Below are 25,535 nucleotides of genomic sequence, written 5' to 3' on the forward strand. Positions count from 1 at the left end.
AGGGAAAACAGAACCCAGGAAAAACTGGGAGAGGACGTTTGACAGGCAAAAAAGGTGGAAAAGAAGAATTATGGTTTGCCTCCTGTTGGGAAGGAGCCTCTGAGAATAAATGATCCTAACTAAGAATTAAAAATAATGAGAGGAAGAATCTGTAGCACTAACTAAAAGCATATTCTTTCCAGACTCTGGTCTTAACATTTTTATGAACTCTCCATTTCTTTCGTGGGAGTCTCCTTCTATGCTTGTCCCTTAACTATGCTTAGGGCTCTGTCCAGGGCCCCCTTCCCTCATCCACTCCCGCTCAGGCTTCGAGCACCACCTATAGACAGACAATCCCCACCCCTCTCTGTGGACCCATATGCCTCTACCTGGCCGTCTTAGGAGGCCTGAACCCATTCTGGCCACCTTGGTCCTCTGTTCTGCCACACCTACCTTCCAATGGGCTCCTTCTCTGGTCCCCACCACCATCGAGCACACATTGTTTAAGCCAAAAAATAAAAAAAAGAACAACTCAGTAACTGTGGGCTGGATAAATAAAGGGTATTAAACGACGTAGGAGACAGAGGTGAAATCTGTTTCTAACCAAGATCGGAGAGAACTACCTTCACGTCCTGCTTCAAGGAACCTGCTTTGGTCCACCTGGAAGAGCTGTGAGGTTGGGTCACAAAAGACAACTCTCTGGACCCAGAAAACAGGAAGAGTCGGCTCTTACCTTGGAGTCGTAGGCTGACTGCTTAATGACTTCGGGCGCCATCCAGAAGGGGGTGCCCACGAAGGTGTTTCTTTTGATCTGGGTATCTGTCAGCTGCCCCGCCACCCCGAAATCGGCCAGCTTCACCTCTCCGTGTTCAGAGAGCAGAACGTTGGCAGCTGCAAAAACAGACCCCAAGACACCTCCTGACGCTCTGTGCTGCTCGGCTTCACCCGTTAATGCTTCCGGAACACGTACAGTCTCTTGTCTTCGAGATCTCGTGCTCAACGTGGGCAGGATCGGTGGGATCCCCCTCAAAGCCGCCCCACCCCACCCCACCCCAGGCAGGTTGAAGGCACTCCTCAAACACGTGCAGGACAACCTCCCTTTGAGAAGAAGTACAAGTTTCTCCTGTACTGGGCCTTCCCACCCGCCTTAGGATTTCAGAGGCATGGAAAGCAACATGTTTTCTTACCTTTAATATCTCTATGAATTTTCTTCTCCGAATGCAAATAATCAAGTCCTTTCAGTATTTCTCTTAATATAGTAGCAATCTGAGTTTCATCTAAAGGGCCAGGTTCTAACTAGTAAGAAAAGAGGTATTAAAGTTACTCAAATGATCATTTTAGGAGAAGTTTGAGATGATCAAACACAGTCAATACCCATGTTAAATGAACAATATTCAAATCTAAAAACATCTTCACTCCAGGGGTGCCTAGGTGGCTCAGCCGGTTAAGTGTCCGACTCTTGGTTTTGACTCAGGTCATGACCTCATGGTTTGTGGGTTCGAGTCCCGCGTCGGGCTCTGTGCAGGCAACTGGGAACCTACTTGGGATTCTCTGTCTCCCTCTCTCTCTGCCCCTCCCCTGCTCTCTCAAAATAAGTAAATAAACATTTTTTAAAAAATCAAATAAAAATTTCTTCACTCCAAATAGCCATTTTGCCTGAACAATTAAAACCTATTTAAAAGACCCCTCCCCCAAAAAGTAAAGAAAGCAGCAAAGAAAAAAAGAGTTTGCCAATTAAAGCAAATCTGGCTAAGAATAGAAGCAGGGCCAGTGAGAAAGCCTGTGGTCAGCCCAGTCGTGCCAACAAGCTAAGCTTGGGAGGGACTTCAGTCCAGAGACCAAAGCCTGGGAGCTCACAGTTAGGGTACCCCATCCTAACACATACCATGGTCATCACCACGCCCGTGGTCGTGGCCTGGGGGCCGACTGCCGTCTGAGGCTACACATGCACCAGAACTTTCCAAATCTGAAGTTTTTTTAAATGTGTATTTATTTTTGAGAGAGAGAGATCAAGCATGAGCGGGGAAAAGGCAGAGAAAGGGAGACACACAGAACCTGAATCAGGCTTCAGGCTCTGGGCTGTCAGCACAGAGGCCAGCGTGGGGCTTGAACTCACAAACCTTGAGATCATGACCTGAGCCGAAGTCAGACACTTAACCAACTGAGCCACAGAGGCGAGGCGCCCCTCCAATCTGAATTTTAAGACCTGGGGGAAGAGAGCTGAAAAGGGCTCAATTCCAGTGATGCGGGATATTTTTTTTGGGGGGGGTCACATAATAAATATATTAGTCTATTATCCCAAATAAGATATAATCGCCTCTGAAAACCTTTACTGTGAGAAACTCAAAAGAATACTGACGCCTTAAAATTATAATTGTATGAAGATGTAAAGAAGAAATGCCAAATTCATATATCCTCTGTTAAAAGGGAAAATTAGGTTCTAGAGTGCAGCTCAGACAAGGCAAATAGTCCACCATTACTTCAGAGCAGGGAATTCAACCACACCTAATAGTTCCACAAATCAGCACAACAATCTAACACTCCCTACAGGACCAATAATGGTGCCATCAGAGAGAGGGACAGAATTCTCATAATTTATGTTAATTTTTTATCCATATGATAATCCTCAGAATCACATTTTAGATCTGACAGGGATGCTATCATCACCCAAATCCTCACACTTCGTGGAAGGAAGCCACCACCCCGTGACCTTCCCTGCGTAAATTTTAAAAAGACAGATGAGCTATACAGGATCAGACCTGTAAATACAGAGAACAAACTAGTGACTGCCGGAGGAGGGAAATGCTGGGCAAGACGGTGAAGGGGCGAGGGAGGGACAGGATTCCAGGTGTGGAATGAATGTATGCCACAAGGATAAAAGCCACAGCACAGGGAATGCACTCAGTGGTGTTGCAACAGTGATGTACTTTGCCAGATGATGGCCACACGTGCGGGGAGTACAGCGTATGGAACACGCTGGTCAAATCGCTATGATGTACGCCTGAAACTAACGTAACATCGTGTGTCAACTACACTCAAAAAAACAAAACCAAAAACAAAAACAGTGGGGTGCCTGGGTGGTTCAGTCAGTTGAGGGTCTGATTCTTGATTTCGGCTCAGGTCGTGAGCTCAGGGTTCGTGGGATCAAGCCCTGTGTTGGGGTCTGTGCTGACAGCATGGAGCCTGCTTGGGACTCACTCACTCACTCACTCACTCTCTCTCTCTCTCTCTCTCTCCCTCCCTCCCTCAAAATAAATAACCTTAAAAATAACAAAAAACTAAAAAAAACTAAAAAAAGGTGAAGGAATTCTAAAGCTGACAGATTCACTCAAAAAAAAAAAAAAAAAAAAGAGACACAGAGAGGGAGAGATGTGCTTTAATCCAAAGGGAAGGGCAGCTAAGACCCTCTCTAGAGCAGCGTTCCAACAGACACACGTACCCTTTCTCAGACAGGGCTACTTGTGTGTCTCAGGGACTTTGCCGGATGATGGTGACCGAACAGCTGTTAGATGGCGCCCAAGATGGGGGCAAGTGAGGCTCCCCATTTCCCTTCATGACGGCTGGACTCCCACTGGCGCTGCTTTCCAGCCATTGGGCGAGCTGGGCCGCCCCTGCTGCAGGCCCCGCTGGGGGCTCCGGGAACCCCCCTTGCGTGCATGAAAGAGGGAAGGTGGGGGGCGGCCGGGCTGCCTCTCCTAACCCGCGGGCCTCAGGGGACTCTGGCAGTGGCAGCCGCGTGCCAGGACCGAGCCGTCCCCCTCGGCAGTCCCCCGTGCACAATGCACGAACAGGACAATGCACCGGTCGCTCTGGTCCTACCACGTGTTACACGCTCAGAGGTCACACTCGTGGGTCAACTAACCTGCCAAGGAGGATCCCAATCTCCTTTTTTTATTTTATTTTCCTTTATTTTGAGAGAGTGAGTGAGTGAGTGAGAGTGAGGGAGGGGCAGAGAGAGAGAATCCCAAGCCGGCTCTGCACTGTTAAGCACAGAGTCCGATGTGGGGCTCAATCTCAGGACCATGAGAACATGACCTTACCTTAAATCAAGAGTCGGCCGCTTAAGAGACCGAGCCACCGAGGTGCCCCCCAATTTCTAATTACGATTGCCAAAGATTACCTCAGACGAAGGTAGCATGCTGCATACTTTGTTCCACGGAACCTAATTTTCCCCCACAATTATCTGGCCAAGAGTCTTATTTTCAAGAAATACACATCAGAACTACTGTTCCAAAGAACACAATCTGAAAACCCTGCCTGGTCTGTCTTCTCCACATATATTTGAGTCTTCACGGGTCAGAGACATTTTTAAGACTCAAAAAGAGGAAAAGGCACTTTTCTGGTAACCCGGGAGAACAGGGCAGGGAAGGCAGGGCTGCTGGCCCGGAATGCACCGGAATGCACAAGGGTAACCCAGTCCTACAAAACCCCACCTCAGAGCATGGGTTCCATTCCCTCCTCCCGCAGGTTATCTACCCAAGCAGGTAATCAGTAACATTTGGTGCCACTTGGAGGTAACTACCACCTCCCTTCTGTTATCAAGTCTCAGGAAAGAAACAGCAAAGTAGCCTGGTGTCACCACCAAGGGGAGATAAGAAGAACAGAGATTTCTTATTTAATTTCTAATTTAAAAATCTTCCCCTGAATCATTAGGAGCTGGCTCTCTGATTAATGTGTGTCTGGCCATGCCCTTTTAAATCTGACCTAAACACTACCCACCAATGATTTATATGCCATGGGCGGGGGGCAGTGGGGGAAGGGGACAAAGAGAGACAGTCTATTTACAGGGAGAGGACCGATGGATGGTGTCAAAGTTCGCTGTAAAAGGTATTCAGCTGTTCTCTGCACCAGAGTTCTTCACTGGTGGGGAAGACCCGGCTAAGTTCTCAGAGTCCTAGATTAGCACCCTCCACCATTAACGTGTCCAAGTAATATAAACAAGGTGCTCTCTCTCATTAGGAGGACTGCGCACTCTTCACATAATCTTTATAAAAGAAAGACTCCCAGGAAAAAACTCTGGGAGTCTCATCTCTGGGTGACTTTGAACTCCCTCTCCCCCAGGTTTGTTCTCCCCTCTCCACTCTAACAGAGACGATTTGCCAGGCACACGGCCACCCAACAAGTCCACACGTGCCAGCTCCTGCAGCAGCTCAGCAGGCTTGGCCGGGTGACTAAGTTCTCACCCGTGGAATCTGCACAGAAGCGACTGCCCCTTCCTGGTCTTGGCCCTGAAAACACTGGCAGCCAGAGAAGACAGTGACCGAAGACACAGGAAGCCATGGGTAACAGATGGCAGAGCTACCCTCCAGGGCAGGGCCCCGATGACCATGTGGACTGGAGCCCAGTGACCCCACATGTGGGACGGAAAGAGAGTTGACCCTTGAACAAAGTAGGGGTTTAGGGGCACCGGCCCCTGCATAGTTGAAAATTGGCATACAGCTTTGGTCTCCCCAAAATCTTAACTACTGTTGCCTGGAAGCCTTAATAATAACATACAGTCTCTTAACACACATTTTGTATGTTCTGTGTATCATGTACTGTATTCTTACAATAAAATAAGCCAGAGAAAATGGTAGTAAAAAAATCGTAAGGAAGAGAAAACACATTTACAGTACTGTCCTGTCTAGAAAGAAAAATCAGCATGTAAGTGGACATGTGCAGTTAAAACCCATGTTGTTAAAAGGTCAACTGTACTTTTCTCTCTTGTGTGAGATGCTGTTTGGGGACCACTACAACAGCAGCTCGGCCTAACACTAATGAATACACCATCTGACTGTTTAAAACCATGTTGCATGGGGTGCCTGGGTGGCTCAGTCAGTCGAGGGTCCGACTTCGGCTCAGGACAGGATCTCACGGTACATGGGTTCGAGCCCCACATCAGGCTCTCTGCTGTCTGCACAGAGTCTGCTTAGGATCCTCTGTCCCCACCTCTCCCTGCCCCACCCCCGCTCACGCTCGCTCACAAATAAATATTTAAAAAATTAAAGTAAAATAAAATCATGTTGCATATTCATTTTCAAGTTTGTCAAACATGTCTGCCTGATTGAGTGACTACTTTGTGGAGCACAGTTCCTTCTTCATTAGACTCCAAGCGCATCCCTGATGCTCTCCTGCAGCACAGACTGACCTAACCACCTACAGATCTTCTGGGCTCTGGCCGTCCGGACCTAATCCTCACACCAATCCTCCCAATCCACCCCAGCTGGCTTTCTTCCCCTGATGGCACTTTCCCACGTACAATATAACAAGCCGTCTTCTCCCATTAGAACACGGCTCGTGCCAGTGGGACTGCCTTCTGCCTCGTCCACTGCACTAACTCCCAGGGGCCAGCACAACGCCTGACACGTGGCAGGCACACAACAAATATTATCTGAATGAAAAATGAATTCACTCGAAACCTATCCCGTTTTAAGTTACAAAGTCTTTAACTGCATGATACCCATTACATTCACAAGTCACGGCACCCCAGAAGAAGATGGAGCTTGAGAAATTATCTACATTTACTGGTTTTCAAACTAGAACCCAGCGTTTTCTCACAGTGGCTTCTAGGGCTTCCCTCAGGACATGATCTATCAGGACATGATCTCACGGTTCATGGGTTTGAGCCCCGCATCAGACTCTCTGCTGTCTGCGCAGAGTCTGCTTAGGATCCTACAAACATTTAATTTCAATTTATTAATTATCTTTCAAATTAGAAAAAATTCAACAGGTTGAACACTTTCACACATATGCATTCAAAATAAAATATATGCCTATTTTACTCTAACATTCATGACTCTTAATAACTAAGCTACATTGGGGACACCTGGCTGGCTCAGTGGGAAGAGCATGCGACTCAATCTCAGGGTTGTGAGTTCAAGCCCTACACTGGGTGTAGAGGTTACTAAAAATAATAATAATAATAATAAACTTAAAAAAAACTAAGCCATATTGTGTCTAATACTATTCTTCATGCCAGATACCATATTTTACTGCTCTAACAGGTTAAAATCAATTGCATTTTTTTCAAAAGTCAAAAAGGATGCATCCCCAGGAAAGAAGAGAAGTCTCCAAGAGACACGCATGCTCCAACAGCATCAGTTTATTTTCCACCAGATACAGAAATGCCCAGGCAAAGACAACAGGACCGGGAGTTCATGCACAGGCCAGCCTCTCAGTAATTCACAAAGAGCAGATCTGTGTTAACAAAAGCTGAAGTAATGAAGTCTTTCAGTTGTGTCCTTTAATTTGTCTCATCCGCAAAGCCCAAGATTTACTTACAGGCCGTGCTACAGACTAGAAATCTCAGCCTGGTCTTGAAGCCACCATCTTTAGCCTGGGGCAAAGTCACTTTCCTCTCTTGGGCCCCCTCTGAATGTACAGAACAGCAAGAGAGGATCAGGTCTGCAGTTCTCTTGGGCTCCGACAGCTGACGCTGCTGGTATGTCAGGGCTCAGTGGCCTGGACCTGAGGAAGCCCTCTCAGCACCCAGACAGCTCCCTACCTACATCCAAAACACCCCACTTCCCGCCAGGGAACATCCAGGCAATTCTTTGTCCCGCATCCTGACCTGGAGCCGGCCTCTACCTGGAACCTCAATTCCAGAATTAAAAGCAAGCCCCCCAAAATTAACTATCAGACATGCTAAAAGGCAATCTTAAAGGGAGGTGGCCACCTTCCTGCCCCAGGCTAAAGTGTCATTAAGAGTCAACGTGAGGTGGGGTGCCTGGTGGCTCAGCTGGCTGGGCGTCCAGCTCTTGACTTTGATTAAGGCTCAGGTCATGATCTCGCAGTCTGTGGGTTTGAGCCCCCGAGTCAGGCGTGGAGCCTGCTTGGGATTCTCTCTCTCCGTCCCCCTCTGTCCGCCGCCCCCCTCCCAACCCTCCTAACCCTGCTCACCCACACACTCTCTAAATAAACTTAAAAAAAAAAATACAATGAGAGAAATTTAACTAATATCTCAGAGCCTAAGTAAAAAGACCTGTTAACCACAATGCACAGTAAAACAGCAAAAAACAAAATCTGCATACACACTTCAACATGCTCGTGGCCAAGAACAGGGAGGGGTTAACAGAGAGACAGCTGTATACCTGTGACCACACTGAAACCTTAGTTTTCATTAGTGTTAGGGACTGAACTGCGTGTCCACCCCTCTACCCAAAATTCAAATGCTGAAATCTGTCTCATATCATAAGACACCAGATCTGCCTGTGCCTTGACCTTGAACTTCCTAGCCTCCATAACTATGAGAAATCGATGTTTGCTGTTGAAGCCCCCAGCCTGTGTAATTTGTTATGGCAGCCCAAGCAGACTCAGTTACTGAGCGCGTGAAGAGACAAGAGGCATCTGGAGGGCAAAAGGTGAAGAAAGAGCCAGTAAGATCTTCATGCTCTGGGGGCGGCACAGCCCTGTCCTTGCCTGGTCTCCTTTCCCTCCACACACCCCACCTGTGGGGCTCCTCCGAAGTCATAAATACATATATTAGCACTATGCCTCTTAACAGAAGAGAGACACTTAATAAAAGCTTAATTTTTCAGAGAAATGCCCCAAATCCATACATTCAGCTATACGGTATCAAACTGTATATGCTACGATATTCTCATTCTTAAAATCTTTTATAAACAAATAATAGACCCTCTCAAAATAATCCTAATGGTTTTCAACATTCAAAAAAATAGTTCTTGTATCCTATTATTAAAGTATCCTCATCTTTGTAGGTTGGGGACATGACAACAGCAAGGGGATACAAGAAAGGTACAATAAAGTAAGAGGGACAGGAAGGACATGTGGGGTCAGGGAAGGCCACAAGCTTTGCCACTGGACACAACGAGGCCCAAAGTCCAGCTGTATTTGCTAGGTGGGACACCAAAGTTCTGAGTGTTTCCATTTGCCCATCAATTAAAATGAGATGATTAGGGATGTCCAACAAAGGGTGTCTGGTTCTTGTCACCAGGACCATTAATGTGGAAGGTGGATGACAGTTTGCTGGGACTGATACTACAGGAGATTTTTAATTTTTTTTTTTTTTTAATTTTAGAGAGAGAGCACACAAGAGAATCTTAAGCAGGCTGCTCGCTGAGCATGACTCAACTCTATAACCCATGAGATCATGACCTGAGCCAAAATCAAGTGACAGACCCTCAACCAACTGGGCCACCCAGGAGCCCTAATATAGGAGATATTTTTTAAATGGAGAACTCTATACCTCTTTCCAATTGTAATGTCTAAAATTTCACAGACTTCAAATTTCCAAAGACAGTTACCACTAAATAAAGTCAATTACCATGGCCTTAAAAATGAATAAACCAGAGCATGGAGAGACCAGAACTGCCATCCTGAAGGTCTCCACATTGGAGGGAAGAGTCCTTGCAAACAATTTCATGTATGTCACAAACGAGATGCACTCAAGGTAACAGTAAATCTAATTACACAAAATGAGAAAATTTTCTACATTCCTGTAGTATTTCCCAAGAGAGTCAAAAATGAAAAGCTCTTTGTGTCATGTGTGAATTTATGGAAAAGATGCAAAGCAAGTCAAAACAGTTTATCTGGCTCTTCTATTGCTTTTCTCATTTTAACAGAATTGTTGATATCACATTAAATTTTCTTCTTGCGGGGCACCTGGGTGGCTCAGGCAGTTAAACATCTGACTCTTGATTTCAGGTCAGGTCACGATCTCGCGGTTTGTGGGTTCGAGCCCCAAGTCAGACTCTGCACCAACAGTGCGAAACCTGCTTGGGATTTTCTCTCTCCCTCCTCTCTGCCCCTCCCCTGCTCTCTCCCTTCAAAATAAATAAACATTAAAAAAAAATCTTCTGGAAACTTCCTTTTGAACACTACTCTGACCAATTGCTTTTATGGTTTATAACATTACATGATATTATAAAATTGGGTACATAATACCTTTGGAGATACATCAAGTTTTAGAGGCTTACCTTCCCCCAAAACTACTAACTCCTACTCCCACCGTAAAAAAGAAATCTTTTAACCACAGGACATCTCTTTCCTTAGTGGATAAAACCTATGTAAGACTGTAACCCCTGACACACAGCTTCTTCCAGCAATCCCTCTGAGGGCAGTGAGAACAGCAGACCCATCATCCCCCAAGCGTCCACCAGACAGGACCCACCTACTAACACTAAAATGGTAGATGAGGCCTGTCCCAGAAACTACCACTCACCCAAAAATCAGCCCTTCCAGGACAGGTAAGAAAAGAGTGCCACGGACACAGGTGTCACTGTGCGACCACAGTGGGGACGAGATGTCAAGTGCTAAAACCACTGTGTCCATTTTTTAAAAACTTGTTTTGCATACACTGTGTTTCAAGGACAACCTACGCAATGCTTATGATTCACTAGTTATTTGTAAGCACCTTGTCAGAGGCCAACATGTGACCATGTTCTACCAAGAGAAGCAAGCTGCAGACCACGGCTGGGAAGTCAACCCATCGCTAGATTCCACTATCTTGCACATGGGCTGGCACCCACTACTGGCACGGGAGGTCCGGGCCAGGTAGGGGACAAGACCAAGGGTGTGGGGCCGGCTCCGCCATCCATGCGCACTGAGCGCTAGCAAGGGCTCTGAGTGTGCACTCCTTCCTGGTCTGGCCACGGCTCCGACACGTGACACTGTTCTGTGATCATCCTCCTCTGCCTGCCTGTCTTACTCCTGAAATCAATTTTTTTAAGTTTTCAAATTCCTGATTCTAATTAGTTATAAATGAAAATGTGACACACATATTTTGGAAGCTAAACTACCATCTGAAATAAGGAAGAGCAATGGGGTATCAGCTCCACGGAAGTTAAAACCAGTTCTGGAAGACAAGCTAACAAACTGTTCTTATGTAAGATAATGACAAGCAAAATCCTTCACGACTTCCATGGACGAATGCACTGGCTTCCCAGGAAACAACACAACTGGCTTCAAAAGCAGACCTTAAATCTTCAGTAATGTTATTAGAAGCAGAAATATATGTTATAAGGATATATATTGGTCCCTTTTTCATGCAACTGAAGGGGGAAACTGAAACGGATAAAAACAATCATCTCTACAGCCCAGATTTAGTGAGAAGAACTCATGCGTGTTTAGGCGTCAGGTGTGATACTTACTAGATCTAGCGCAGAGCCTCCACCAAGATATTCCATTATTATCCACAATTTAGTGTCCTACAGAAAAAAAGAAAACAAAAAAAGGAAATGATTTTTCAAAAGCAAAACTAGAAAAGATTTTAAATAACCTCAGGGTATTTTTCACTGTTATCTTAGAACTGGAAAATTTCATAAATGCGTAACAGCAAGAAAGCGCGTGCACGTGAGTCCCGTGCAGGGAAAAAGCTCTCCCGGTGCAGACGGGGGCGGGGCTGGCCCAGTTCGTCCCGGCCTGCGGCAGCCACACAGAAGCAGCAGGTTCAGGGCCTACTGAACCAGAATCTCTCAAGGAGCGGATGGAGGCACGGCGGTCGGAGTAGGGGGCTCCCCTTCTAAAGAACCTCAGGTGGTGATCCTCAAGAACAGCTGGATGTGGGGATCAGGGACCGCAGCGTCACACGTGGCACACCCCAGTGTCAGCTAGGAGGCGCCCGGAGCATGCAGCCGCGGGAACAGGTCCCTGCCCTCTCTCTGCCTGAAGCTCTGGGATGTGCAGGGCCCAGGTTCCCTGGGAGCTGAGCAAAGGTGAGGACTCCTGGGGGGAAGGGGAGGACGGACAGCAGTGCAGACTTTCATCCACCCCCTTGAAAGGCAGCCAATTTCCGACAGCCCAAAGGCTACCGTAATCTTCAGGGAGCTTTCTAGGAAAGCAGGCCCCAGCCTAATGCTTGTGTCTGTGTCCTCACCACCGTCCATTCCGTGACTTTTCCCTTTGTCTCTCCTGAAGCCACTAGGCCCCCATGACTTCTAGAGTTCGTTTGTTGGTTTTTAAGTAGGCTTCACACCCAGCGCGAATCCCAACACAGGACTTGAACTCACAATCCTGAGATCAAGGCCTGGGCTGAGATCAAGAGGCAGACACTTAACGTACTGAGCCACCCAGGTGCCCCCAGAGTTCTTTTTTTAAACACAAATCCTAAAGCGATACTCACTTGAAAACCAACAAGTAAGCCAATTTCCACACCGCACTTGGGATAGGGAGCATCCGTGAGGTGGTGAGGAGCCCCCCGGGCTCGGGGACAATCCAGACCAGGGTGTGGGTCCTGAGCCCTCCTACAACCTGAGGGACCCAGGCAGATATTTCCTCTCCAAGCCTCTGCTGTCAACAGTGGCTGACCCACAGTGAGCAGGCAGGCAAGAAGGCCCACTAGTGATGTGGATACTGGTCACGGCTCTGATGGCGAGGAACCCGTGAGTGATTCTAGGGATGCGTGACCCAGCACAGCCCTTTCCCACCAGCGACCCCCAGTCCCACCGACGCCATCATTCAGTGGCCACCTTCCCTTGGATGCTCGTTCTCCACAGCTCCCATCCTGTGTTCAGTCACTGTCCCTTTCTGTAGGCTGACTCCTCCCCCGTGGTCCTGATGAGCCCTAAAAGCTGTGGGTTCTGCCTCGCTCCTCCCCTCCTGGCTAGAATTCCCAAACCAGAACCCCCAGCTGCTGGTTTCTCTTTCCCAGCAGAAGAGAAGGGTGCTAAGAAAAACTGTGCTACCTCCCCACCTGGATCAGGACAGAGATGCTGTGCATAGTATGAAAACCAGGGACAGAGTGAAGGACAGATCTCCGTATACAGAGAAGCCCCTGGTGCAGGTGTAACTTGTGCCGCCTCGGGCAGCACACCCCGCAGGCAGCATCATGCCTCCAATGCACGATGCTTACGCAACCCAAGACAGAAAAGGTCTCTTAACCTGGCCCATCAGTCAGGATTCCCAATAATTTCTACCTCCACCAACCCTAAAAGAAACATTCAAAAGGGAGCAGTAAATGGATGAGCTGGGGGAAGGGTAAGACGGGCTTTGAGGGCTGCCTGGGTGGCTCGGTCAGTTTAGCGCCTGACTTCAGCTCAGGTCATGATCTCACAGCTGGTGAGTTCGAGCCCCGCATCAGGCTCTGTGCTGACAGCTCAGAGCCTGGAGCCCGCTTCGGATTCTGTGTCCCCCTCCCTCTCTGCCTCACCCTGCTCACACTCTGTCTCTCTCTCCTTCAAAAATAAACAAACATAAAAAAAAAGACGGGCTTTGAGAGTGGCGGGCAGGGCATACTCACTGCCTCTGGACTACAGCAGGGCTCTCTCATCCTCAGCATTCGAGGCTGGGTGAGCCGGTGGGGGCACGGTCCTGAGCCCTGGGGGTTGGTCAGCAGCATCCTTGCCCCTCTACCCACTAGAGGCCAACAGCACATCCCCAGTCCTGACAACCTAAAATGTCTCCAGACCTCACCAATGTCTTCTGGGGGCCAAAACCACCCCCACTGAAAACCCCTGAACTACACGATCAATGTCAATAAGCCTGAAGTATGACTGGACCACCAACTCTAACCATTAATTCTCTCCTTATTCTTAGCACAGCCAGTTTATAACCCTGAAACCTCCAGCTCGAAGGTTATCACTTACTCACTGCGAGGCATCGAAGCTTTCGAATTCTTCATCCAGAAAAAGATGGTAATAATCTCTCTGTTTCGAAACCTCACAATTCAACTGACAATATAATGAGATAATGAATGTGAAAGCACTTTGCAAAGTTCAAGGTACTAAACACATACAAAGTGCTATTAGCTTTATCAACACCATCGCCCATAAATGCCTTAAAATAACCTGGTAAAACCGAAAAAGCCCGATTAACAAGACTAAATAGTAGTTCTCTGCATGGGAGGATCTGAGCAAAATAAAATCTGCAACAATGATTCATACACATTCTACACCACAATGAAAAAAAAAATAATTATTGCCCTACAAGCTCTGAGGCAAGGATGTCTAGGAAGGATGGTCACACCTGACCCATTCTCTGTGATCAAGTGATCAAGCACTGTCACTGCCCAGATGTGGAATCACAGCCCTTCCAAACCATGACTTGTGGGGGAAAAAAATAAATCAGCTTCCTAAGACAAGAATGATTTTCATCAGAATAATTTCATTTTTTAAAACTCACCTCAAGGGGTACACGGGTGGCTCAATTCATTAAGCGTCCGACTCTTAGTTTCGGCTCAGGTCACAACCACACAGTTCATGAGTTCAAGCCCCATGTAGGGCTCTGTGCTGACAGTGCAGACCCTGCCTGGGATTCTCTCTCCCTCTCTCCGCCCCTCCCCTGCTCATGTGCCCTTCCTTGCTCTCTCTCAAAATAAATAAATAAACTTTTAAAAACCACCTCAAAAAACGTAAATTATAAACGACCTTGTGATACAATTTTCTCCTCAACAAAAGAAAATGGTTCCTCTAATAAATTCAAGATTCAAAATTTAAAAGGTACCAGAACGTATACATTGAGAACTTTCCCTCTCACCCCTGGCCCCCAGCTGTCCAGCCTGTAACCTCAGAGAAATATTTTACCCAAATACCCATGAATTCTTTCTCCCCTTCTACGCAGATGGCAACATTCTATACACCGCTCTCTACCTTGCTTCTTCTTAGAGCATTCGCTATCTGTCCATCAAGAAATCCCCCTTGGGGCGCCTGGGTAGCTCAGTCGGTTAAGCATCCGACTCTTGGTTTCAACTCAGGACGTGATCTCACAGTGCGTGGGTTCAAGCCCCGCATCGGGCTATGCACTGACAGCACAGAGCCTGCCTGAGATTCTCTCTCTCCCTCTCTCTCCTCTGTCCCTCTTCTGCTCTCTCTGCCTCTCAAAATAAATCAACTTAAAAAAAAAAAAAAAGAATTTCCTCTTTTCTTAAACCATAACTAATGCATGCCATAGTGACAACATTGAGTTGTTTCCAGTCTTTTGCTGTCATGAGCCAAGCGTTAAGAAGAACCCTAACATGGGGCGCCTGGGTGGCGCAGCCAGTTAAGCCTCCGACTTCAGCCAGGTCACGATCTCGCGGTCCGTGAGTTCGAGCCCCGCGTCAGGCTCTGGGCTGATGGCTCAGAGCCTGGAGCCTGTTTCCCATTCTGTGTCTCCCTCTCTCTCTGGCCCTCCCCCGTTCATGCTCTGTCTCTCCCTCTGTCCCAAAAATAAATAAACGTTGAAAAAAAAAAATTTTAAAAAAAAGAAGAACCCTAACATGCTGTCATTTTGAGAAGTTCCTGGAAGGCAAATTTTGAGATCAAAGGAATCCCCTAGAATTTCACCAAATAATGACAAACTACAATTCAAAGAACCTGTCTCAGTTTATAATGCCTCCAACAACAAAGGAGTACTAACTTCTTCCTTCCTTTGCCAATTAGGTGTAATGTTTTTCTGTCATTGTTATAAACTGAATTTTGCTCTCCTCCCCAAATTCATATGCTGAAGCCCTAAGCCCCAGGACCTCAGATCTGTAATGCTGAGCCCTGAACAACACAGGGACTGGGGACGCTGCCACCCTCCCACACACCCTCCTGAAGTCATGAATCCACCTCAAAAACCTCACTCCTAACAGCCTGCTGCTAACTAGAAGCCTTACCAGGAACATGAACAGTCAACTAACTGTTGACTATTAATAACAGTCATAACATAACATGTATGTTACATGTAGTACACACTGCAGTCTTACAATAAAGCTAAAGAAAAGGTTATTTGGGCAATAAATTTACAGAACTGTAAAAATTCTGCCTGTAAGCAGACCTCAGCAGTTCAAAGGGTCAACTCTATTTGGAGACTGGGTATTTAGACAGGTAATGAAGTTAAAAATCAAGTCATTAGGGTGGGCCCTAATCCAATGTGACTGGCGCCCTTCTAAGACAGGACACAGGTGCACACGGTGTGAAGAAGGGAGAAGTCAGGTGTCTACAAGGCAGGAGAGAGGCCTCAGAGGGGACCAATCCTGCCAAATGATGCCTTGAATTCAGACTTGCAGCCTCCAGAACTGCAAGGAAATACATTTTTCTGCTGAAGGCACCGGGGCTGTGCTACTTTGTTAGGGCAGCCCTAGAAAATGAAGACAGAATCCGTAAGTAGGAAAAATAAAAAAGGAGAGTTTCTTTTACTGTGGCTTGAACACATTCATATACTGAAGAGCCACATATTATTTTCTTTTCTGTGAACCATCTATTCATATCCTTTGTCCTTTTTTCTACTGGGTTTCTGACATTTTTTTAGATGTAGCAACTTTTAACCTATTAGGGAAATTAGCCTCTCATAATGAGCCGCAAACACAGCACTTTCCTCATTTGGCTTTGAGTCTGCTTTAGGCAGTTCCTGCTTGCAGAAAGTAATTTGGTGTCAACACAACATCAGTCATGATACCACTTACAGGCAAGCTTGCTCGGAACTGTTTGTAACCACTTCCTAAGCATCTGATCAGTGACCTAGCTGGTCCCCACACTGAGGGCTCCCCATGTTAACAACCCTCAGATACCCAGAAAAAAGGTTAAAACAAGGCAGTGAAGGGGTGGACCCCACTCAGCTAACAGGATTTTTACAGCAGGAATTCTAAAACGAACTTCTGCTTTGCACCTGCACTGCATTCAGAGGCCTCCAGATCCATGAGCCATAATAAAGGCTGAGCCCAAAGACATCAACAACACAGCAGGTTTTATTAAAACAACCTGGGGTCAGGGCGCCTGGGTGGCTCAGTCGGTTAAGCATCCAGCTCTCGGTGTCCACTCAGGTCATGATCTCACGGTTCATGAGTTTGAGCCCTGAGTCCCACTCTGGGCTGGCAGCTGGGAGCCTGCTTGAGATTCTCTCTCTCTCTCTCTCTCTCTCTCTCTCTCTCTCTCTCTCTCTCTCTCTCTCTCTCTCTCTCTCTCTCCTGCTCTCTCTGCCCCTCCCTGGCTCACATGCATGTGTTTTCTTTCTCTGGCATCTAATAAATAAACTTTAAAAAAGTGGGAGTCACAGAACACACGGGATTGAGAATATGGTTTTTAAAGCAAAGGCACCCTCCTTGCTGAGATGGTGTGCATGAACACAGAATGGTGAGAGAGGATCTGAATCCTGCCTCTGACCCTTACCAGCACTATGACCCTGAGTCCAGTCCCCCGGCTGCTGTGAGACTCTATTTCCCCATCTGCACATCCGTCTTGGAGGGGTGTGCCTGGTACATCATCTGTGCGCCCACATTTTAGCTATTGTTACCACAGTAACTTCAGAGTGCCCCCACTTCAACCACACCCACTGGGAGGCTGTGAAACTGGCATCTAAGTCCAAGCCCTACCTTGCTTTAGACATTCACGCCACCTTCCAGTGGTATTCAAGGTTCAGAGCACGGCACCTGACCTCAAAGCTCATGTAATTCTGCCTCTGCCTCATAGATGCGAGTATTTCTTAAGTGATGCAGACACCTACCGTGCGCACGGTGTCACTGAGGAGGAACAAATGAGTTAGACCTGAGTTCTGACTTTAAGGAACTTTACATAACAGACAAGTGGGCAAATAACCATGATCAGACAGCCCGTGGTGTCTACCACAATAGAGACACGAGATGCGGTGGGATTTTGGAAGATGCCGCCTGCTCGGGATGAAAAGAAGGTTCTGATGGGATCCAGAAGAGAAGAGGTGCCTGCACTGCTCTGAAGGACTGTGACAGGTGGCCCGGGGGCAGGGCGTGTGTTTCCAGCAGGCACGGATGGGGAGAAGTAGATGGTCAGGAACCAACAAGCAATCCTGTACCACTAAAGCCGGCCAGAATGAGGCCAACGTCCTTGAATGCCAGTTGACGGGAGTTCCGACTCATTTTAATCAATAATGGGAAATCACCAAAATTTCTGGACAGCAGAAAATAACCAGCAACTACCTACACGACAATAAATGGAGAGAGAAGGAAAGAAAGATCAATCAGAGTGGAAGGTCAGGGCCAGACTTAATAGGCATTCTAGAAGTGTCACTGATGACCGTTCACCAAGAGCAAATCAAAGATGCTCCACTATTCTGAGCCCCGGTGAATGAGGGCTCCAGGAAGACACATGTCGGCAAGAGGACAACTAGGTGAACGGGGGAGGGAAGCAGAGACGGCCCTTCGTACTCCTGCGACGCTGGCGGGAAACTCTGGGAGACACCGCTGATCAGCAGCTGGCAATGCGGTTTTGAAGTTCAAGATGGAGACTGAGACCAGCAAAGAGGCGAGCATCGGCACAGAGCAAAGCAGTGCGTGGGGACCCACCCGGGCCCTGGAGCTGGTGTCAAGATTATTTGAAGCTGAAGAAGGTTGCAGATTCAACACGTACAGAATGAAGGCTTCCCAGCTTTCCCTTACCTGACTGAGGCAGCAACTTCAGAGAAATGAGGCTGCCCTCAGAGTCCCTCTTTGGGGTGGGTCCGCTCTCAGGAGGGAGGAAGGGCATAAACCTACCACAAATCCCATAAAACCCAACTCTGGTCCTGACAGAGGAGGAAAGACTATTCATGTCTATAGAGAAACCTTATCACAAACTTTCTTATCTCCTGTTTGCTCTTCTAAACACCCATAGTCCTTCCTAAATAAACCCACTGTCCTCCCCACCCCCACTTTTCCTACAAAGTCAGCTCTATGAGCCGCCACCTCCAATCACTTAATGTGCACGCACTTATAAACCTCCTTCTCCTGTGAATCTGTCCTTTACCACTTTGATTTGCAGTCTCCCTAGTCAAGAAGGGAGCAGCGGAAAGGGGTTTCTTCCCCACAAGTGAGACACTGCCAAATTTTTACCTGAAGGGCACTCAGAACACGGGCAAGCTACCCCAGTTCATAAAGTTCAGCCCCTACCCCCCTACTGCACTTTAGATAGTAAACTGACCCTACCGTCATAGGAGAGTCCCTTGGGTCACTCAGGCCTTCAGTTCTCCCAGGTGATCATTATGAAAACCAGCCCAACTCGGTATAGGGCAGTACACCGGGAAGCATGTGGACTCTCCCATGACGTCCCCTTCATCCTCTGTGTGTACTCGAACACATCCAACTCAAGTGCAGCATCTCAAATTTGCTTCAAGAGGGAAGAAGGTCTTGCATTTCCAAAACAGAAGTTCTGTAGCAAATTGCTTCTGTCAATACTGTCTAGAGGCTGGCCGGATTAAAGGGGAGAGCAGGGACCAGCAGGAGGAAGTCTTCTTGGAGGGAACAAGAAACACCTGTGAGGCGACACAGGCCAGTTGCACAGGAAGTATACTGTAGGACAGAAAGCCTGTGATTTGCCTGGCTAGAGCAGGACTGGAACAGCACCACCTGCTATGTATCTTAGGTGCATTAGGCACTGTACTAGATGCGTTACATCATTTCCACCAGTTATCACCACCTTCCTACAAGGCACTTGTAGCTGGCTCCTGTTCTAGGAAAGGCGCAGGAGAACTTGCCGGATCCTAGCATGCAGCAGGCCCCAGGGCCCTCGCTCAGCCTCTCCACCTCGTGCTCCCTTCGTGAGCAGGACTCCCTTCCCTGCTCACCCGACATGATCACTGGCCATCACAGTGCAGTGGGAATCATTCACCACATCCATGGGGAGCACGAAGGGGTCATCTTGACGAGGACAGGGGAAGAGGAAAGAGAATCCAGGCTTCTCTCCTCCAGGCCCTAAAAGGAGGACAAAAGCAAGGAGGGTCCTCTAGTGTTGGAAACAAGAATGAACTGGGAGAAAGGCCCCTACACATAAATATTAACTAAAAATAAGGTTGTGCAATAAAACCCAGAAACAGCACAAACAGAAAAAGAAAAAACAACAAATCAACTAAAAATTATTGGATCAAATCCTCAGATCAAAGGAAAAAAAAAATCAAAACCACCACCACCACAAATATGCCAAAATGATGTTGGAAACTACATACAGGCATCCCTTGTTTTACGGCACTTGCAATCTCACAAACGGAAGGCCCGTGGGACCCTGCGTCCAGCAGGTCCATTGGCACCATTTCTCCAACAGCATCTGCTCCCTCCATGTCTCTGTGTCACATTTTGGTAATGCTCGCAATCTTTCAAACTTTCTCATTATTACCGTTATTTCTTATGGGGGTCTGTGATCTGTGATGTTACCACTGCCATTGTTTTGGAGCATCAAACATTCCAACATAGGACAAGGAGCTCAGCAAGTGCATGTGGTGCGTTCTGACTGCTCCACCGACCTGCCATTTCCCGGTCTCCTCTGGCTTCCCCATTCCTTGAGACACGACAATATTGACATTAGGGCAATCCATAACCCTGCAACGGCCTCTAAGTGTTCAAATGAATGAAAGAGCCGTGCATCTCTCACTTTTAATCAAAAGCTAGAAATGATTTAAGCTTAGTGAAGAAGGCATGTGAAAAGCCAAGACAGGCTTAAAGTTAGGTCTCTTGTCCCAGTGAGCCAACTCGTGAATGCAACAGAACCCTCTCGAAGGAAATTCAACGTGTTGCTCCAGTGAATACACAAATGATAAGAGGGCAAAACAGCCTTACTGCTGATTAGCAGTCTGGAGAAGGTTTGAGTGGTCCGGATAGAAGATCCAACCACAAACAACATTCCCATATTAAGCCAAAACCTCATCCGGAGCAAGGCCCTAACTCTCTTCAATTCGACAAGAACTGAAGAGGTAAGGCAGCTGCAGAAGCAAAGTCCGAAGCTAGCAGGGGGAAGTTCATGGGGTTTAAGGAAAGAGGCCGTCTCCATAAATGAAAGTACCGGGTGAAGCAGCAAGTGCGGATGTTGAAGCTGCACGTTATCCCGAACCCAGGCTAAGATCTCTACAGAAGGTGCTGCACCGAACAACAGATTTTCCATGTGGATGAAACAGCCTTCTATTGGAAGAAGATGCCACAATGGACCTTCATAGCTAGAGAGGAGAAGTCGCTGCTGGCTTCAAAGGACAAGGTGACTCTCGTGTTAGGGGCTAATGTAGCTGATGACTTCAGAGTGAAGCCAGTGCTAACTATTCCAAAAACAGGATTCTGAAAATTCTAGTGCCCTTAAGAATTTGCTATCTACTCTGGCTGTCCTCTGTACATGGATCAACCAGGCCTGAGTGATAACACATCTGTTTAGAACGTGGTTCACTTTTGCCCACTGTTGAGACCTACCTACACACACACACACACACACACACACACACACACGATTCCTTTTAAAATATTACTGCTCACCGATGATGCACCTGGTCACCCAAGAGCTCTGATAGAGACGGACAGTGAGATTCATAGTGTTTTCATGTTACGTTAACAACATTCATTCTGGAAGCCATGGAATGGATCAAAGAGTCATTCTGATTTTCAAGTCTTAATAATCAAATACAGTTTGTAAGGTTGTAGATACCAGAGGTAGTAACTCCTCTCATGGATCTAGGCAAAGTAAACTGAAAACCTGGAAAGGATTCACCATTCTAGATGCCACTAAGAACATTCATGATTCATGGGAAGAAGTCAAAATTACCAACACAAACTGGAGTTTGGAAGAAGTGGATTCCAACCCTCATGGATGACACTGTGGGTTCAAGACTTGAGGGGAGGGAGTCACTGCAGATGTGGTGGAAACAGCAAGAGAACCAGAACTGAAAGAGGAGACCGAAGAAGGGACGGAATTGCTGCCATCTCATTTAACGGATGAGGGGTTGGTTTTCATGGAGGAGCAAAGAACGTGGTTTCTTGAATCTATTCCTGATGAAAATGCTGTGAGGACTGCTGAAATGACAACAGAGGATTTAGAATAGTATGTGGTTGACAAAGCAGCATGATTTGAGAGGCAAATTTCCAAATTTCCGATTAGGTAAAATACTATTAAACAGCATGGCATGCTACAAACAAATCGTTCGTAAAAGGAAGAGTCAATCAATGCAGCAAACTCCAATGTTGTTTTAAAAAACTGCCACACACCCCAACCTGCAGCAACTGCCACCCTGATCAGTGAGCAGTCATCAACACCATCAAATTCAAGGTAAGACCATCCACGAACAAAAACATTACAGCTTGCTGAAAACCCAGAAGATGGTTAGTGTTTATTAGCAATAAAGTATTTTTCTAATTTTTTAATGTTAATTTTTGAGAGAGAGAGAGAGAGAGCACGCACATGCAAGCAGGGGAGGGGTAGAGAGAAAGGACACAGAAACTGAAACAGGCCCCAGGCTCTGAGCTGTCAGCACAGAGCCCGCCGCGGGGCTCAAACCCACAAACCATGAGATCATGACCTGAGCTGAAGTCAGACACCCGACCGACTTAGCCACCCAGATGTCCGCCTTTTTTAATTAAAGTGTAGTATGTTGCTTTTTTAGACATGATGCTATTATGGCACACTTAGTAGACTACAGTATAAACGTAACATTTTTTAAAGCCTAACTTTTATATGCACTTGCAAACCAAAAAAATGCATTCAACTACCTTCACTGCGGTATTTGCTTTATTGCAGTGGTCTGGAACCAAACCCGCAGCATCTCTGAGGTATGCCTGGACACCAAAAGCTATACAATACAGCCAAAAATTTACTCAGAGGAAAACTCAACAGCACAATATATTTTCATTACCAAGCAAAAAAATTAAAAAAAAAAAAGAATATTGAAAGTGTTCAACCCACAAACCAGGAAGGAAAAACGTTAACCTAAGAAAGGCAAAGAAGAAAGCTAAAGATACATGTATAATCAATGGAAAATAGTAGAATGAGAAATTATTTTTTAAATGACAGTTAACTTCCAATTACTGTAATCAAGAAAAAACAAGTTCACACTAATGTGCAAATATAACAATAAAGAAAGAAAATTATAGACAAAAAAATATTTTGAGAGAGAGCACAAGCGGGGCAGGAGCAGAGAGAGAGAAAAAGAGAGAGAGAGCAAATCCCAAGTAGGCTCCACACCATTAGCGCAGAACCCGACGTGGGGCACCATCTCACAAACCGTGGAATTTATGACCTGAGCCGAAATCAAGTTGGACACTCGACTGACTGAGCCATCCAGGCACCCCAGACAAAATTTTTTAAATGCAAGTAAAACACATCAAAATATTTCATGATAGCAAATTTGAAAATCTGCAATGAAAAAGATCATTTCTTTGTATGAATTAAAATTTACTCAAGAAACAAGAACACGGCATCTGGGTGTTTCAGTCAGTTAAAGTCCAACTTCAGCTCAGATCATTATCTCACAGTTTTTGGGTTCAAGCCCCGCATCGGGCTCTGTGCTGACAGCTCAGAGCCTGGAGCCTGCTTCAGATTCTGTGCCTGCCTGCCTGCCGCACGCGTGCTCGCTCTCACTCTCTCTCTCTCTCTCTCAAAAACAAATAAATGTTAAAAAATAATTAAAAAAAAAAAGAACAAGAACTACAGGCAGAAAGTTGGGGGGGGAGGGTGAAGAAATAGATCAATTAACTTCCTCTAAAAATATCTACATAAAGGGGCGCCTGGGTGGCTCAGTCGGTTAAGGTCCGACTTTGGCTCAGGTCATGATTTAGCAGTTCATGGGTTCAAGCCCTGCATCGGGCTCTGTGCTGACAGCTCAGAGCCTAGAGCCTGCTTCAGATTCTGTCTTCCTCTCTCTCTCTCTCTGCCCCTCCCCAACTCTTGCTCTGTCCCTCTCTCTCAAAATTAAATAAACATTAAAAAAAATTTTTTTTTAATATCTACATAAAGATAGCAAGCAAGGAGGTCAAATGGTTTTGCCTTTGAATAATTTCAAACCTTGGAAGAACAGAGTAGGTTCTAGCACCATCCTGAGGCACGGGACTTTTCATGACCTCACCACACAATCCCAGCACCTGCAAGAGGTCAGGGTCAGGAAAGCAGCGGTGGTCCCTACCGAGGAATAGAGGGCAGCAGGAAGGGGACAGTGCTGGGGCAATCCATCCACCTCTCAGTGCCCGCGATGCCTGGGAGAGGAGCTGTCATCTAACGAGAGGCATTGGCCCCAAAAGTCATTTCTAAAGAATAAAAGGTGCACTTGGAAATAGATGAATATGAAGTATGAGTCTCCACATATGTAACACTTTCATCTTGCACACTAATACCACCTGCCCCCCCTACCAACTCTCAGGATTCGCTCACCTGCCTGCTGCACCTACAGTGCTCTCCGGGACAGTGAGCTCTCCTCCATCCCTGCAGTGACTCCCTTGGGCGAAGGAGGGGAGAGCGGGGTCAGCCACATTCTCTTTCAGTGCGGGCCGCCACAGGCTCCCTTAGGAAGGAACAGCCCCGAGAACTTCTAGTGTCTTCCTCCTGGTCAAGGAGGCAGGGTCCCCACCATCATTTCACATTAGTGCAAAGCCAGGTACTTCATATGGAGTTTTTCACTTAATTCTCCCGATAATTCTATCTGCTCAGGTAATCCGTCTTCTGCCCTTGTAGAAGTTGAGATGCCGGGCCAATGACAAGAACGGTGAGGAGCTGGGGCCACTATCTAGGTATTCTGGCTGAGGCAGGACCCAAACAAAAAGCACTGTAGTGAATGCACAGACTTCGGCAATTTCTAAAGGAGACCAGTGAGGAAAATATCTAATGTAACTATCCTTAACATTTAACTGGTTAACTGGCTTCCTTTTATAAACCAGTGAATTCTAAACTGATTGCTGGGAAAATACACTGATTTACAAAACATTTGCCTATAATTTGAGGGATTCACATGCCCCACTCCACCATGCCCAGTTTAAGAATTCTTGTCCTAATATCCTTTAGTAAATTGGAAAGAACACTGGGCAGTCCTGAAAATGGTCGTCTTAGGGCTTATGTCACAGGGTTGTCTCTTTCCAAAAGGGCTGCCTTGTAACTGTGTGTGTGTGTGCATGTGTGCGTGTTTTAGTAGTTAAGTCTCCCCAGATAGGTACTGAGATATTCCTCTCTTTACCATCAACACAAAGTTGACACGACTTGATACCAAACAGGAAGTTCCTATGCTGAATGCTCATGGGTAATGAGATGAATAAAACCATTCTGCTTACATTTAAAGACACTTACAAGGTAATCAGGGATATACATTCACAAATATTCTACATCAGAGAAAAGAAGCATGAAAAAAGTTCCCTGGAAGGTAAAAGGCTCTTTCCTCCCTTGCATCTATCCTAATAAGACAGCAAACACCACAGTCAAGACTCATAAACTGCCAGGTTGAACAAGTTCTATGCCATAACCATGCCATGAATGTGTTCCTTCTGCAAAGGAAACATTTCTAGTAATCACAAGATTATCCTTCCACTAGGTGAAAATCTTAGCAGCCATTATGTGACATATATCAGAAATACTGACCACAAAAACCATAAAATCAGAAGCAATAATTATTTAAGTTTACTTTGAGAGAGAGAGAGAGAGAGAGCATGCTAGCACTTAAGTGGGAGAGGGGCAGAGAAAGAGGGAGAGAGAAAGAGAGCGAACGAGAGAGAGAAAATCCCAAGCAGGCTCCGACACGTCCATGCAGAGCCCCATTCAGGGCTTGAGCCCACAGACCGTGAGATTATGGCCTGAGCTGAAACCACGAGTCAGTCAGGCACCTGACTAAGCCATCCAGGCACCCCAAAAGCAGTGATTACTATTACTGAAAACTTAGTGTACTGAGTATTTGAGAAAGACTCAGCCCAAAGAGACAAGACAGAGTCAGGTGAGTATGGCTGAGAAAGAATAAAAACTTCACTGTGTACTGCAAATTTTTAAGGAAGT

At 46.5% G+C, this 25,535-nt stretch overlaps 1 protein-coding gene across 5 annotated transcripts in view; it reads right to left on the reverse strand.

The window, feature by feature from the left end:
- The window catches only part of STK24 (serine/threonine kinase 24), a 125,682-nt gene that overhangs the window by 22,694 nt on the left and 77,453 nt on the right, over positions 1-25,535 (reverse strand). For 4 of the 5 annotated variants that reach the window (XM_047081232.1, XM_047081243.1, XM_047081225.1 and 1 more), the window contains exons 3-5: positions 11,067-11,123; positions 1,167-1,275; positions 713-870 (exon numbers count right to left, since the gene is read on the reverse strand). In XM_047081232.1, the coding sequence (XP_046937188.1) occupies positions 713-870; positions 1,167-1,275; positions 11,067-11,123 (324 nt within the window). The remainder of the gene's footprint in view (positions 1-712; positions 871-1,166; positions 1,276-11,066; positions 11,124-25,535) is intronic. The other variant, XM_047081252.1, reaches the window with a different exon arrangement.

The sequence above is a fragment of the Lynx rufus genome, unplaced genomic scaffold (genome assembly GCF_022079265.1).
Source record: "Lynx rufus isolate CCGP_SWC_20201006 ecotype Redwood Valley unplaced genomic scaffold, mLynRuf1.p SCAF_1, whole genome shotgun sequence".
Classification (NCBI taxonomy): Eukaryota; Metazoa; Chordata; class Mammalia; order Carnivora; family Felidae; genus Lynx; species Lynx rufus.